The 17,875-nt window shown below is 41.3% G+C and overlaps 1 protein-coding gene across 1 annotated transcript in view; it reads right to left on the reverse strand.

Moving 5' to 3' along the window:
- Positions 1 to 17,875, reverse strand: part of LOC117322133 (heparan sulfate 2-O-sulfotransferase 1-like) — a 96,881-nt gene that overhangs the window by 14,659 nt on the left and 64,347 nt on the right. The window contains 1 exon segment of the mRNA XM_033876898.1: positions 12,475 to 12,560. Within this exon segment, the coding sequence (XP_033732789.1) occupies positions 12,475 to 12,560 (86 nt within the window).

Consider the following 17,875-nt stretch of genomic DNA (forward strand, 5'->3'; position numbering starts at 1 on the left):
AACCACTCCATACCAAAAGAGCACCACTAAACCACTAGAGCATGTACCAGGTTTTGTGAAGTTATCCTTAACGGTTTTCGAGTTATGCATTAGAAACTGTAATTGGATGGATGCACGGCTGCACAGACCATAAAAGAGGTAACCCCCCAAATGCATTTCGCGGAGGAATACTCCCCCAAGTTTCTGCAGGCCAAATATATCAGTACTCAGTTGCTTATAGTTTTAAGGTAATAGATGGCTGGATGATGGATGAACACTCCTGCACCATACAATGTGAGCTAAAGACACAAATGTCAGAATTAATGGAGTTGGTAAAAAATATCAGAGTTTAAGAAACACAGGAGTAACAAAAGGACAACAACTAGGTGGACAAGTCACTGGTCCCCTAATCTGTGTGTAGATAATATTTGTCACTGGACCGTAACACATGGGGACTGAACCCCTAATTTGCATGTGGATTAGTTACTGGACCATCACACCTGGGGACTGGTCCCCTAATCTATGTGTGGATTATAGTCACTGGACCATCACACCTGGGGACTGGTCCCCCAATCTGTGTGTGGATTAGTCACTGGACCATCACACATGGGAATTGGTCCCCTAATATGTGTGCGGATTAGTCACTGGACCATCACACCTGGGGATTGGTCCCCTAATTTGTGTGTGGATTAGTCACTGGACCATCACACCTGGGGACTGGTCCCCCTAATCTATGTGTGGATTAGTCACTGGACCATCACACCTGGGGACTGGTCCCCTAGTCTGTGTGTGGATTAGTCACTGGACCATCACACCTGGGTACTGGTCCCCCTAATCTATGTGTGGATTAGTCACTGGACCATCCCACCTGGGGACTGGTCCCCCAATCTGTGTGTGGATTAGTCACTGGACCATCACACCTGGGGACTGGTCCCCCAATCTGTGTGTGGATTAGTCACTGGACCATCACACCTGGGGACTGGTCCCCCAATCTGTGTGTGGATTAGTCACTGCACCATCACACCTTGGGACTGGTCCCCCAATCTGTGTGTGGATTAGTCACTGGACCATCACACCTGGGGACTGGTCCCCTAATCTATGTGTGGATTAGTCACTGGACCATCACACCTGGGGACTGGTCCCCTAGTCTGTGTGTGGATTAGTCACTGGACCATCACACCTGGGGACTGGTCCCCCAATCTGTGTGTGGATTAGTCACTGCACCATCACACCTGGGTACTGGTCCTCCAATCTGTGTGTGGATTAGTCACTGCACCATCACACCTTGGGACTGGTCCCCCAATCTGTGTGTGGATTAGTCACTGGACCATCACACCTGGGGACTGGTCCCCTAATCTATGTGTGGATTAGTCACTGGACCATCACACCTGGGGACTGGTCCCCTAGTCTGTGTGTGGATTAGTCACTGGACCATCACACCTGGGGACTGGTCCCCCAATCTGTGTGTGGATTAGTCACTGGACCATCACACCTGGGGACTGGTCCCCTAGTCTGTGTGTGGATTAGTCACTGGACCATCACACCTGGGGACTGGTCCCCTAATCTGTGTGTGGATTAGTCACTGCACCATCACACCTGGGTACTGGTCCCCCAATCTGTGTGTGGATTAGTTACTGGACCATCACACCTGGGGACTGGTCCCCTAGTCTGTGTGTGGATTAGTCACTGGACCATCACACCTGGGGACTGGTCCCCCAATCTGTGTGTGGATTAGTCACTGCACCATCACACCTGGGTACTGGTCCCCCAATCTGTGTGTGGATTAGTCACTGCACCATCACACCTTGGGACTGGTCCCCCAATCTGTGTGTGGATTAGTCACTAGACCATCACACCTGGGGACTGGTCCCCTAATCTATGTGTGGATTAGTCACTGGACCATCACACCTGGGGACTGGTCCCCTAGTCTGTGTGTGGATTAGTCACTGGACCATCACACATGGGGACTGGTCCCCCAATCTGTGTGTGGATTAGTCACTGGACCATCACACCTGGGGACTGGTCCCCTAGTCTGTGTGTGGATTAGTCACTGGACCATCACACCTGGGGACTGGTCCCCCAATCTGTGTGTGGATTAGTCACTGGACCATCACATCTGGGGACTGGTCCCCTAATCTGTGTGTGGATTAGTCACTGGACCATCACACCTTGGGACTGGTCCCCTAATATGTGTGTGGATTAGTCACTGGACCATCACACCTGGGGACTGGTCCCCCTAATCTATGTGTGGATTAGTCACTGGACCATCACACCTGGGGACTGGTCCCCCAATCTATGTGTGGATTAGTCACTGGACCATCACACCTGGGGACTGGTCCCCTCCAGAGTAATACTGAACAGAAGTAAGCAGACTTCATAGTAATTACACAGAGATTGAATGTCAGAACTGAAACATTCCTAATGTATCAACCTTAGTAACTACATGGCTGCCGATCCCTTTATCTAGAAACTGTACCAAACCTACCAGGGCTCTGACAAAATAAAAAAAAATCATACTAAATTAACCCGCATATTACACAGGCAGAAGTGAAAAATGTCAGCGTGCATATTAGCTTGGTGGGTAATTTTGGACATGTTCAATAATAAACTTTGCTCGAGCTTTGTAAGACCTCAACGTAATACACTCATTCTACTGGCTGGCCCAACAGCAACACAGTCTCACAAACATTCTAAATTGCCTCGGAAAATTGGTGTTTATTGTATAAAAAGTTGAAACACATTGTTCCTACAGTACACCCTTCACGCTTTAATAATCTCTTGCAAGCCAAATTGGTACCCTCCATAGAGTTCTCAAACTTTCTAATATCGTCTAGAAAACAAAAGCTATACATTGTATTGAATACATGATGGAGAATTTGACATTTTTGTACACAGTAAAGAGATGTAATGGAACCAAATTATACAGCAGGGGGTATCACAATGTTAATCACTCTTAGTCCACATTATATGTCAATATAACGTAACATGTTCATGATACTGAACTAAAATTTGAATTGTATAATATGTGACTACAATGTAATTACCAGCTTATTTAACTACAATGTTACCTGCTTATTACACATGAAATTACCAGCTTATTCAACTACAATGTTACCTGCTTACTCAACTTGATGTTACCTAGCTTATTTAACTACAATGTCACCAGCCTAATGAACTTCAATGTTACCTGCTTATTCAACTACAATGTTACCTGCTTATTCAACTACAATGTTACCTGCTTATTCAACTTGATGTTACATAACTAAATTGCTACCAGCTTGCTTATCTACAATTTTACCTGCTGAATTAACTACAGTGCCACCTGCTTATTCAACATGTTACCAGCTTATTTAACCACAATCTTACCTGCTTGCTTACATACAATTTTACCTGCTTAATTAACTACAATGGTACATGCTTATTTAACCACAATAGTACCTGTGCTTATCTAAGATGAAGATATCCTCCAAATCATCCTCTACATGATATTTAATCAAAATCAGGCTGTTTAAGAAGGATACCTTAGACCAAATCTGGACCATTTCCATTCATTCCTACAGACAGATTTGGAGGAATTTGCTATATCTCCACCCCACCCTTCGTCAAAGGATGCTTCAGACAAAATTGCAGTCAAAATCCACTCAGTCTTTCATGATTATATTTAAGTAGTAATTTTTAGGAAAAGTTGATGGATGAGGGACGATGGACAATGAATGGCTGATACCACACCATACTCCCTGATACATTGGACCAGGTAGACTAACAATATTTTGAGACATTACCGCTGTCAGATCTCACCAGCAGATAGACTCCAATTTGGATGCATCAAATCAATGAATCCCCGATGCCTTGTGGAGCTACAACCACTTGAGGTTTTACATATTGTTTCTTAAACATAACAAAACACAATCTAAAGCACAACTGAAAAATTTCCCAGAAGTCCTATTATTTCGTGAATGCTTGAGTTCTAGGATTGATCTGTCCCTTCAATAATTTACAGACACTCCTTAGCTCCCTGTGTCTCTTCAGGGCTACAGACATCTCCAAGTATTTCTACCTGTTTAGAGTACAAACCTCTCTGTATATCAACATGCAGACTACAGACATCCCCCACATCACAGTATTACTACAGACATCCCCCACATCACAGTATAACTACAGACATCCCCCACATCACAGTATTACTACAGACATCCCCCACATCACAGTATTACTATAGACATCCCCCCACATCACAGTATAACTACAGACATCCCCCACATCACAGTATTACTACAGACATCCTCACATCACAGTATTACTACAGACATCCCCCACATCACAGTATTACTACAGACATCCCCCACATCACAGTATTACTACAGACATCCCCCACATCACAGTATTACTACAGACATCTCCCCACATCACAGTATTACTACAGACATCCCCCACATCACAGTATTACTACAGACATCCCCCCCACACCAAGGTATTACTACAGACATCCCCCACATCACAGTATTACTACAGACATCCCCCCACATCACAGTATTACTACAGACATCCCCCCACATCACAGTATTACTACAGACATCCCCCACATCACAGTATTACTACAGACATCCCCCACATCACAGTATTACTACAGACATCCCCCTACATCACAGTATTACTACAGACATCCCTCACATCACAGTATTACTACAGACATCCCCCACATCACAGTATTACTACAGACATCCCCCCACATCACAGTATTACTACAGACATCCCCCACATCACAGTATTACTACAGACATCCCCCACATCACAGTATTACTACAGACATCCCCACATCACAGTATTACTACAGACATCCCCCCACATCACAGTATTACTACAGACATCCCCTCACATCACAGTATTACTACAGACATCCCCCACATCACAGTATAACTACAGACATCCCCCACATCACAGTATTACTACAGACATCCCCCACATCACAGTATTACTACAGACATCCCCCACATCACAGTATTACTATAGACATCCCCCCACATCACAGTATAACTACAGACATCCCCCACATCACAGTATTACTACAGACATCCCCCACATCACAGTATTACTACAGACATCCCCCCACATCACAGTATTACTACAGACATCCCCCACATCACAGTATTACTACAGACATCCCCCACATCACAGTATTACTACAGGGTTAGAGTTATGGTACAAACCTCCCTGTACCTTTGCAGAGTTCCTGTGTCATTCATGAGGCTTAATGAACAACCAGTTGAACTGGTGCTACATATTTTCTTTCAAAAAGTGCACTCCACCCATGATTCCCAATCTCATTCCCCAGAGTTTCCATTTAAGATGGAATCTATTTCCTGTAACTCTTGGTTTGTTTCCATCATAATTTGGCTGACAAAATGGGATCTAATCAGATGGTTTGTATGGTATGGAGGCACCAAATCAGAAAAAAAAACAATCATTAGTGCTCACCTTCAGCAATTGGACGCCAATGACAGCAATTCAATGTTGTTTTAAGTGGAGAAAGGAAACTAGCAAAAACTTGTGTCTATTTTGACTGGAGAAACACAAGATGTTTGCATTATGATAGTATTGAGATGTGACAAGCTCCAATCCTCTGGCAGAAGCCAATTTGTATCAAGTGCCCAGTCAAATTGCCCTCTCCTTACCCTTCCAAAAGTACCAGGGACAAATTAAATTATCTATGCTTATAAATTAGCACTCTCACTCAATGGTATTAGACTGAAAAGAGAGCACTAACCTCATGAAAAATCTAGAAGTTGTGCTGTAAAAATCTCACTAGAACTGTAAGCCAATAGCTAACTAAAAACCCCACTACATCATTTGTAACCATGGCAATAAAATGACATTTATTGTTTCTGAAAAAAGCACCATTGTATTCGCCATCCTTCAAAAACCGTACATACCAATTTTCAGCTGAATCAGACAATATCACAATTTTTACTAATGAGAAACCTCCATTATGTTTCCACAGTAATATAATGGTTCTGGTAACACCTCAAATTATACGACATTGATAAATCACACAACTTGACCCAGTTTTAACAAGGTCTGTTTCTCTAAGTGGCTATAAAGTACTGTTAGGTAGCTGTTTCACTTAGTGGCTGGTAAAATAATGCATCCTTGAACTTTGACCTTTGACCCAATGACCTCTGAAGTATGTCAGAAGTGTGGCTTACATCGATATCCATGCCAAAATACTAACTGTTTCCAAGCCATTTCACCAGGGACTGTTTCACTTAGTGGCATCAAGGGCCATAAGATGTTAAAGGTCATGACTCGGGTAAAAAATGATTTAACTTCATGGCATTCAGGAGACAAAGGAACATGTCGTGAATAACGTGTGCAAAGTCTGGAGGACTAGGCAGTAAAAATTGTGTCTACAGACAGCCAGACAGACAAACAGACATACTAATTCAAGTGTAACCCCCAAACACCCAACAGCTATAAATATATGACCTAACCCACCCAGTACAGTATCATGTATTTTTTTACCTTTATACATAGGCCTGACTATAACATGACCTTGTGAAAGTCTGACTGTAATATGACCTTGTGAAAGTCTGACTGTAATATGACCTTGTGAAAGTCTGACTGTAATATGACCTTGTGAAAGTCTGACTGTAATATGACCTTGCGTGAACTTCATATATATGTACATATAGGTTCGTAATACACAGTGACCTTTTGTGACCTTTAGGAATATATCAAAGTTAATTTGTCATCATCTCTTTATTGTCCCTTACTCCAGTATTGTAATACACCCAGTGCCTTGATACCAATGGTTTATTTACTCTACACCTATTGACCTGTAGTCTCATTTTTATACTGTATGTCTTACTGTAATTGCACCTATTTTAACCTTGATAAAGTATGACCTTCAGGTCTTGTGTAACATGACCTTTAGTGACCTTTATACACAGGTCTTAATGACCGACTGTAACCTTGATGTTTCATCAATATTCCTAAACTTCACATTTTTCATGCGTAAAGGCCTGATATAACACTACCTCAATGGAATTAAAACACTATCTCTCAGGATACAGTGACTATACAACTTAAACTATCTCACAGGATACAGAGATTATACAACATACACTATCTCACAGACTACACAACATACACTATCTCACAGACTACACAACATACACTATCTCACAGACTACACAACATACACTATCTCACAGGATACAGTGACTACACAACATACACTATCTCATAGATTACACAACATACACTATCTCACAGGATACAGTGACTACACAACATACACTATCTCACAGGATACAGTGACTACACAACATACACTATCTCATAGACTACACAACATACACTATCTCACAGGATACAGTGACTACACAACATACACTATCTCCGCATGTGGGTTAATGTTGCATTTATGATTAAAAAGAACAAAAATCGTCATGTTTTCATATAAATTCAATATTTAATGATTTCCCGGTAAGTTCTGTTTGTTTTCTTGATCGGATTTTAATGTTAGGTGTCCAACGTCTTTATCGGGATGTTTTCGTCGGTTCTCCTGTTCTCGCGTGGTCACGTGACCGGCACGAAGGACTACATTAACACTTGGTCGGTAAATATGGCCAGAGCACCCGACCAACGTATTTTGTCGTACAAACAAATATGATGCACTTATTCATCGTGCTAAGAAACCGAGAAAAAGTGCTGTACATTCTTCTATTTATTCAAGTATGGTTACATAACGGCGTTATAAACTGGTCTTAATTGACGAAGTGCCGATTAATTGACTACTTTTTAAGTAATTTTGACGATGTTTGTCATTTTCGTAAGAATGTACAGCACTTTTCGTTGTTCTCATACAATTACCTTCACGCTCTTACCTGTTTCATAGTTATTGATTTAGGGTAGTCGGGTGCTCTAGGACGATTTATAGAGCAAGTGTTAATGTTCATTCTCCAATATTGGAACTCTTCAGTGTTTTAAGTATCGAAATCGGCATATAGAAAAGAACAAACGTTAATAAACGAATGCAATGGATCGTAATTAATTCAAATAATTATTTACAGATGATTTCCAAAGACATTAGGTATAGTTAGACGTTTTCGGCTGTACATGCAAGTTTGTAAATTCGACACTGTGATAAAACCACCGTCCTCGTCGTTGCCATGACAGCCGATCGAAGCTCCGATCACGAATGCGCTGTCAAAGTGAAAGTTGAAGTATTTTTCGCAACATGCCGTTTAAACTTAAAATTACATTCACACCTCATATTGATTGGGGTTGTTTAATCATACCTGAGCAATTGAATTGTAAGAAAACTAACAAAAACACAAAAAAACACAGAATGAAGCCTTCGTGTCAGGCAGTGCAGACACAACGCAGGATCTGTAAACAATGTGACGTCATTGGAATGTACAAGTTGGAACAATGTACAACAATGTATTTTTTACATGAATACACTAATGAGCAACAAAATGGGACGCAACATTAACCCACATGCGTCACAGGATACAGAGATTATACAACATACACTATCTCACAGGATACAGTGACTACACAACATACACTATCTCACAGGATACAGAGATTATACAACATACACTATCTCACAGGATACAGTGACTACACAACATACACTATCTCACACGATACACAACATACACTATCTCACAGGATACAGTTACTACACAACATACACTATCTCACAGGATACAGTGACTACACAACATACACTATCTCACAGACTACACAACATACACTATCTCACAGACTACACAACATACACTATCTCACAGACTACACAACATACACTATCTCACAGGATACAGTGACTACACAACATACACTATCTCACAGACTACACAACATACACTATCTCACAGACTACACAACATACACTATCTCACAGACTACACAACATACACTATCTCACAGACTACACAACATACACGATCTCACAGACTACACAACATACACTATCTCACAGACTACACAACATACACTATCTCACACGATACACAACATACACTATCTCACAGGATACAGTGACTACACAACATACACTATCTCACAGACTACACAACATACACTATCTCACAGACTACACAACATACACGATCTCACAGACTACACAACATACACTATCTCACAGACTACACAACATACACTATCTCACAGACTACACAACATACACTATCTCACACGATACACAACATACACTATCTCACACGATACACAACATACACTATCTCACACGATACACAACATACACTATCTCACATGATTGATACACAACATACACTATCTCACAGACTACACAACATACACTATCTCACACGATACACAACATACACTATCTCACATGATTGATACACAACATACACTATCTCACAGACTACACAACATACACTATCTCACACGATACACAACATACACTATCTCACACGATACACAACATACACTATCTCACACGATACACAACATACACTATCTCACAGACTACACAACATACATTATCTCACAGGATACAGTGACTACACAACATACACTATCTCACACGATACACAACATACACTATCTCACATGATTGATACACAACATACACTATCTCACAGGATACAGTGACTACACAACATACACTATCTCACAGACTACACAACATACACTATCTCACACGATACACAACATACACTATCTCACAGACTACACAACATACACGATCTCACAGACTACACAACATACACTATCTCACACCATACACAACATACACTATCTCACAACATACACTATCTCACACCATACACAACATACACTATCTCACAGACTACACAACATACACTATCTCACAGACTACACAACATACACTATCTCACAGACTACACAACATACACTATCTCACACCATACACAACATACACTATCTCACAGACTACACAACATACACTATCTCACACGATACACAACATACACTATCTCACATGATTGATACACAACATACACTATCTCACAGGATACAGTGACTACACAACATACACTATCTCACAGACTACACAACATACACTATCTCACACGATACGCAACATACACTATCTCACACGATACACAACATACACTATCTCACAGACTACACAACATACACTATCTCACAGACTACACAACATACACTATCTCACAGACTACACAACATACACTATCTCACACAATACACAACATACACTATCTCACAGACTACACAACATACACTATCTCACAGACTACACAACATACACTATCTCACAGACTACACAACATACACTATCTCACACGATACACAACATACACTATCTCACAGGATACACAACATACACTATCTCACATACTACACAACATACACTATCTCACACCATACACAACATATACTATCTCACAGACTACACAACATACACTATCTCACAGACTACACAACATACACTATCTCACACCATACACAACATATACTATCTCACAGACTACACAACATACACTATCTCACAGACTACACAACATACACTATCTCACAGACTACACAACATACACTATCTCACACGATACGCAACATACACTATCTCACACGATACACAACATACACTATCTCACAGACTACACAACATACACTATCTCACAGACTACACAACATACACTATCTCACAGACTACACAACATACACTATCTCACACAATACACAACATACACTATCTCACAGACTACACAACATACACTATCTCACAGACTACACAACATACACTATCTCACAGACTACACAACATACACTATCTCACACGATACACAACATACACTATCTCACAGGATACACAACATACACTATCTCACATACTACACAACATACACTATCTCACACCATACACAACATATACTATCTCACAGACTACACAACATACACTATCTCACATACTACACAACATACACTATCTCACACCATACACAACATATACTATCTCACAGACTACACAACATACACTATCTCACAGACTACACAACATACACTATCTCACAGACTACACAACATACACTATCTCACACGATACACAACATACACTATCTCACAGGATACACAACATACACTATCTCACATACTACACAACATACACTATCTCACACCATACACAACATATACTATCTCACAGACTACACAACATACACTATCTCACAGACAACACAACATACACTATCTCACACCATACACCACATACACTATCTCACAGACTACACAACATACACCATCTCAGACTACACAACATACACTATCTCACACCATACACAACATACACTATCTCACACCATACACAACATACACTATCTCACAGACTACACAACATACACTACCTCACACCATACACCACATACACTATCTCACACCATACACAACATACACTATCTCACACCATACACAACATACACTATCTCACACCATACACAACATACACTATCTCACAGACTACACAACATACACTATCTCACACCATACACCACATACACTATCTCACAGACTACACAACATACACTATCTCACAGACTACACAACATACACTATCTCACATGATACACAACATACACTATCTCACAGACTACACAACATACACTATCTCACACAATACACAACATACACTATCTCACAGACTACACAACATACACTATCTCACAGGATACACAACATACATTATCTCACACGATACACAACATACACTATCTCACAGACTACACAACATACACTATCTCACACGATACACAACATACACTATCTCACACCATACACAACATACACTATCTCACACCATACACAACATACACTATCTCACACCATACACCACATACACTATCTCACAGACTACACAACATACACTATCTCACAGACTACACAACATATACTATCTCACACGATACACAACATACACTATCTCACACCATACACAACATACACTATCTCACACCATACACAACATACACTATCTCACACCATACACCACATACACTATCTCACACCATACACAACATACACTATCTCACAGACTACACAACATATACTATCTCACACGATACACAATATATACTTTTATTTCTCTGACTTTAAATATTCACTACCACTCATCAACTGAATGACATGTTTTAGACGTTACAATTTTCCACAGGATTTAGGAGAAACACGTGTAGTCACAACTAAATCTAATTTACCCTACAGACAGAATAATGGGTCCTTCTAAGCCAGGAAAGTACAATTCTGTGAGATAATTTGTGATGGATTCTTCCAAGATATCTGAGATCAACAGATAAACCCTTGACTAGCTATAGCCTTCCTCCTCCCAGCACCGAACTCAACTCCAGTCCAGTTCTATGGCATTCCAATTTATCTTTGAAGGAGAAGAAACACTTCACTCTTATTACTCTTACGAATTAGTAATCAAAATGTGTCTCCCTGCTACTAATACCTTTGTGTTACAGCTCTTTATAAACTCACCTTCCAAACTCAATATAGGCAAAGTGTCCATGGTACATCGCTGGCTTCATCGTCTCCCACTCTGTGATGTTCTGTACAAACCTCATCTGAAACGATAGAATATTCACAGTTGATACAACGCAAGAGTCACACTGCACCAATTTGTTAGTATAAGAGTCCAAGGAGGAAATAGCTGTATGGTGTCCCTAGTTACACTGACGAGTCCTAGGACAAAATAGCTGTATGGTGTCCCTAGTAACACTGACGAGTCCTAGGTCAAAATAGCTGTATGGTGTCCCTAGTAACACTGACGAGTCCTAGGACAAAATAGCTGTATGGTGTCCCTAGTAACACTGACGAGTCCTAGGACAAAATAGCTGTATGGTGTCTCTAGTTACACTGACGAGTCCTAGGTCAAAATAGCTGTATGGTGTCCCTAGTAACACTGACGAGTCCTAGGTCGAAATAGCTGTATGGTGTCTCTAGTTACACTGACGAGTCCTAGGTCAAAATAGCTGTATGGTGTCCCTAGTAACACTGACGAGTCCTAGGTCAAAATAGCTGTATGGTGTCTCTAGTTACACTGACGAGTCCTAGGTCAAAATAGCTGTATGGTGTCCCTAGTACCACTGACGAGTCCTAGGACAAAATAGCTGTATGGTGTCCCTAGTAACACTGACGAGTCCTTGGACAAAATAGCTGTATGGTGTCCCTAGTAACACTGACGAATCCTAGGACAAAATAGCTGTATGGTGTCCCTAGTAACACTGACGAGTCCTTGGACAAAATAGCTGTATGGTGTCCCTAGTAACACTGACGAGTCCTTGGACAAAATAGCTGTATGGTGTCCCTAGTAACACTGACGAGTCCTTGGACAAAATAGCTGTATGGTGTCCCTAGTAACACTGACGAGTCCTAGGACAAAATAGCTGTATGGTGTCCCTAGTAACACTGACGAGTCCTTGGACAAAATAGCTGTATGGTGTCCCTAGTAACACTGACGAGTCCTTGGACAAAATAGCTGTATGGTGTCCCTAGTAACACTGACGAGTCCTAGGACAAAATAGCTGTATGGTGTCCCTAGTAACACTGACGAGTCGTAGGATGAAATAGCTGTATGGTGTCCCTAATATCACTGATGAGTCATAGGATGAAATAGCTATATGTACGTGTCCCTAATATCACTGATGAGTCGTAGGATGAAATAGCTATATGTACGTGTCCCTAATATCACTAATGAGTCGTAGGATGAAATAGCTGTATGGTATCTTACACTCAATTTGTTTTGAAGCACCTTGTTCGTCTTTTGTACAATCTTGTGAGATTGTGAGTGTAGACACTGCTAGTGGATTCTCAGTCCCAAGGTTTATCATAACAAGCTTGTCACATTTAATTAATTAGGGGAACAGTTCAGAATATACACATATTTATAATGTTCTTCTAAAAACAGTTAATTGTATAATAGGTCGTTGGCACCTTCCCATCCAGATGATGATAGCTCCAACTGTTTCTGGGACTGTGGGAGACAGTCACAAACAGCAGGAAACTTCTAACAAGAGGCCCAGGGGCCTTAACGGTCATCTAACTCTAAATTAAAACCCTTATATTATTGTAGTATGTATTCTCTGTAGCATGTATATAGTGGCACTGTTGGCCATGGTGGCCATCTTGGATTTCTGACTGACCCAATAAATAACAATTAACACTTGGTCTGGACCATCTAAGGATAATTTCTGGTAAGTTATAGCTGAATACCACTGGTGGAATTTGAGAAGAAGTTTGAAATAGGCATTGTTCAGGAAAACCATGATTGCACAATCATGTTACAAATGGCTGCCATGGCTGCCAAGTCAATGATTTTACTACAACACTTTGTTGGCCCTCCTTCCTTAACATCCTCACCAATTTCCAGCTCAATGGCACCAGTGGAACTGGAGAAGAAGTTTAAAATGTGTTTTTCAAGATGGCGGTCATGGCGGCCATCTTGGATTTCTGGCAAACCCGATAAATAACAACACTTGGTAAGGACCATCTCGGGATCATTTCTGGTAAGTTAGAGCTGAATCCCACTGGTGGAATTTGAGAAGAAGTTTGAAATATGTGTTGTTCAGGAAAACCATGATTGCGCAATCATGTTACAAAATGGCCGCCATTGCTGCCATTTCAAAGTTTTTATGAGGGCGAAAAAATAACAACACTATGTTGGCTCGCCTTCCTTGACATCCTCACCCATTTCCAGCTCAATGGCACCAATGGAACTGGAGAAGAAATTTAAAATGTGTTTTTCAAGATGGCGGCCATCTTTGATTTCAGACCAATCCAAAAAATAACAACACTTGGTCAGGATCCTCTCAGGAACATTTCAGGCAAGTTTCAGCTTAACAGCACTGGTGGAACTTGAGAAGAAGTTTAATATGTGTTTTTCAAGATGGTGGCTATGGCGGCCATCTTGGATTTCGGATCGGCCCGAAAAATAACAACACTTGGTCAGGATCATAACAGGATCATTTCAGGCAAGTTTCAGCCCAACAGCACAGGTGGAACTTAAGAAGAAGTTTAAAATGTGTTTTTCAAGATGGCGGCTATGGCGGCCATCTTGGATTTCGGATCGGCCCGAAAAATAACAACACTTGGTCGGGATCATATCAGGATCATTTCAGGCAAGTTTCAGCTCAATAGCACTGGTGGAACTTGAGAAGAAGTTTAAAATGTGTTTTTCAAGATGGCGGCCTATGGCGGCCATCTTGGATTTCGGACCGACCCGAAAAATAACAACACTTGGTTGGGATCATATCAGGATCATTTTAAGGCAAGTTTCAGCTCAATAGCACTGGTGGAACTTGAGAAGAAGTTTAAAATGTGTTTTTCAAGATGGCGGCTATGGCGGCCATCTTAGATTTCGGACCGACCCGAAAAATAACAACACTTGGTTGGGATCAAATCAGGATCATTTCAGGCAAGTTTCAGCTCAATAGCACTGGTGGAACTTGAGAAGAAGTTTAAAATGTGTTTTTCAAGATGGCGACCATCTTTGATTTCAGACCAATCCAAAAAATAACAACACTTGGTCAGGATCCTCTCAGGAACATTTCAGGCAAGTTTCAGCTTAACAGCACTGGTGGAACTTGAGAAGAAGTTTAATATGTGTTTTTCAAGATGGTGGCTATGGCGGCCATCTTGGATTTCGGATCGGCCCGAAAAATAACAACACTTGGTCAGGATCATAACAGGATCATTTCAGGCAAGTTTCAGCCCAACAGCACAGGTGGAACTTAAGAAGAAGTTTAAAATGTGTTTTTCAAGATTGCGGCTATGGCGGCAATCTTGGATTTCGAATTGGCCCGAAAAATAACAACACTTGGTGGGGATCATCTCAGGATCATTTCTGGCAAATTTCAGCCCAACAGCACTGGTGGAACTTGAGAAGAAGTTTAAAATGTGTTTTTTCAAGATGGCGGCTATGGCGGCAATCTTGGATTTCGGACCAACCCGAAAAATAACAACACTTGGTTGGGATTATATCAGGATCATTTTAAGCAAGTTTCAGCTCAATAGCACTGGTGGAACTTGAGAAGTTTAAAATGTGTTTTTCAAGATGGCGGCTATGGCGGCCATCTTGGATTTCGGACCAACCCGAAAAATAACAACACTTGGTTGGGATCAAATCAGGATCATTTCAGGCAAGTTTCAGCTCAATAGCACTGGTGGAACTTGAGAAGAAGTTTAAAATGTGTTTTTCAAGATGGCGACCATCTTTGATTTCAGACCAATCCAAAAAATAACAACACTTGGTCAGGATCCTCTCAGGAACATTTCAGGCAAGTTTCAGCTTAACAGCACTGGTGGAACTTGAGAAGAAGTTTAATATGTGTTTTTCAAGATGGTGGCTATGGCGGCCATCTTGGATTTCGGATGGCTATGGCGGCCATCTTGGATTTCGGACCAACCCGAAAAATAACAACACTTGGCTGGGATCATATCAGGATCATTTTAGGCAAGTTTCAGCTCAATAGCACTGGTGGAACTTGAGAAGTTTAAAATGTGTTTTTCAAGATGGCGGCTATGGCGGCCATCTTAGATTTCGGACCGACCCGAAAAATAACAACACTTGGTTGGGATCAAATCAGGATCATTTCAGGCAAGTTTCAGCTCAATAGCACTGGTGGAACTTGAGAAGAAGTTTAAAATGTGTTTTTCAAGATGGCGGCCACAGCAGCCATCTTGGATTTCGGACCGACCCGAAAAATAACAACACTTGGTTGGGATCATATCAGGATCATTTTAGGCAAGTTTCAGCTCAATAGCACTGGTGGAACTTGAGAAGAAGTTTAAAATGTGTTTTTCAAGATGGCGGCTATGGCGGCCATCTTAGATTTCGGACCGACCCGAAAAATAACAACACTTGGTTGGGACCATCTCAGGATCATTTCTGGCAAGTTTCAGCTTAATCCCACTCGTGGAACTTGAGAATAAGATTGAAATGTGAAAAAGTTTACGGACGGCGCACGGCGGACGACGACGGACGAAGCACGATGGCTATAGGTCATCCTGACCCTTTGGGTCAGATGACCTAATGATTTAAATGTCACAAGCTCCAACTGATTCTGGGACTGTGGGGGACAGTCACAAACAGCAGGAAACTTCTAATGATTTAAATGTCACAAGCTCCAACTGTTTCTGGGGCTGTGAGGGACAGTCACAAACAGTTGGAGACTTTTATGTTGTGGTTGACACTAGCTCCAACTGTTTCTGGGACTGTATGGGACTGTATGGGACTGTTTGGGAATTTCTGGGAATATAAGGAACTGCAGGATGTGGTTGACATTAAGCTTCACTTGTTTCTAGGACTGTAAGGCCTAACAGGGACTACAGTGAGCTGCTGAGGATGTGAGTGACACTAGCTTCACTTGTTTCTGAGACTGTGGAAGACTAGCTGCCAGGGACTATACACAGGACCACTGATGATGAGGGTGACACTAGCTTCACTTGTTTCTGAGACTGTGGGAGACTAGCTGCCAGGGACTATATATACACAGGACCACTGATGATGTGGGTGACACTAGCTTCACTTGTTTCTGAGACTGTGGAAGACTACAGTAAGGACCGTAGCTTTTAATACTTCTACCCCCCACACCGCGATTTATGGTGACGAGTGTACATGGAGAAATAATCACCGTGTTTCCTAGTGATAGACCAATTATGCCAATCAATCACCGGGGTTAAATCTTCAAAGATCGCGGTGACCAAGCGTGCCGCGGTGAACCTCCGCGATCGAGACACTGAGGATCACAGAGAATCACAGTGGATCAGCAGGACTCATCGGTGCTTACTCATGCGATAAAATTTACCTGTAATATGGATCGATATGGAGTAGGCTAACTACATGTATATAACTGATACCTATCAACGCTATGATCGATGT

The sequence above is a fragment of the Pecten maximus genome, chromosome 2, assembly GCF_902652985.1.
Source record: "Pecten maximus chromosome 2, xPecMax1.1, whole genome shotgun sequence".
NCBI classification, from domain to species: Eukaryota; Metazoa; Mollusca; class Bivalvia; order Pectinida; family Pectinidae; genus Pecten; species Pecten maximus.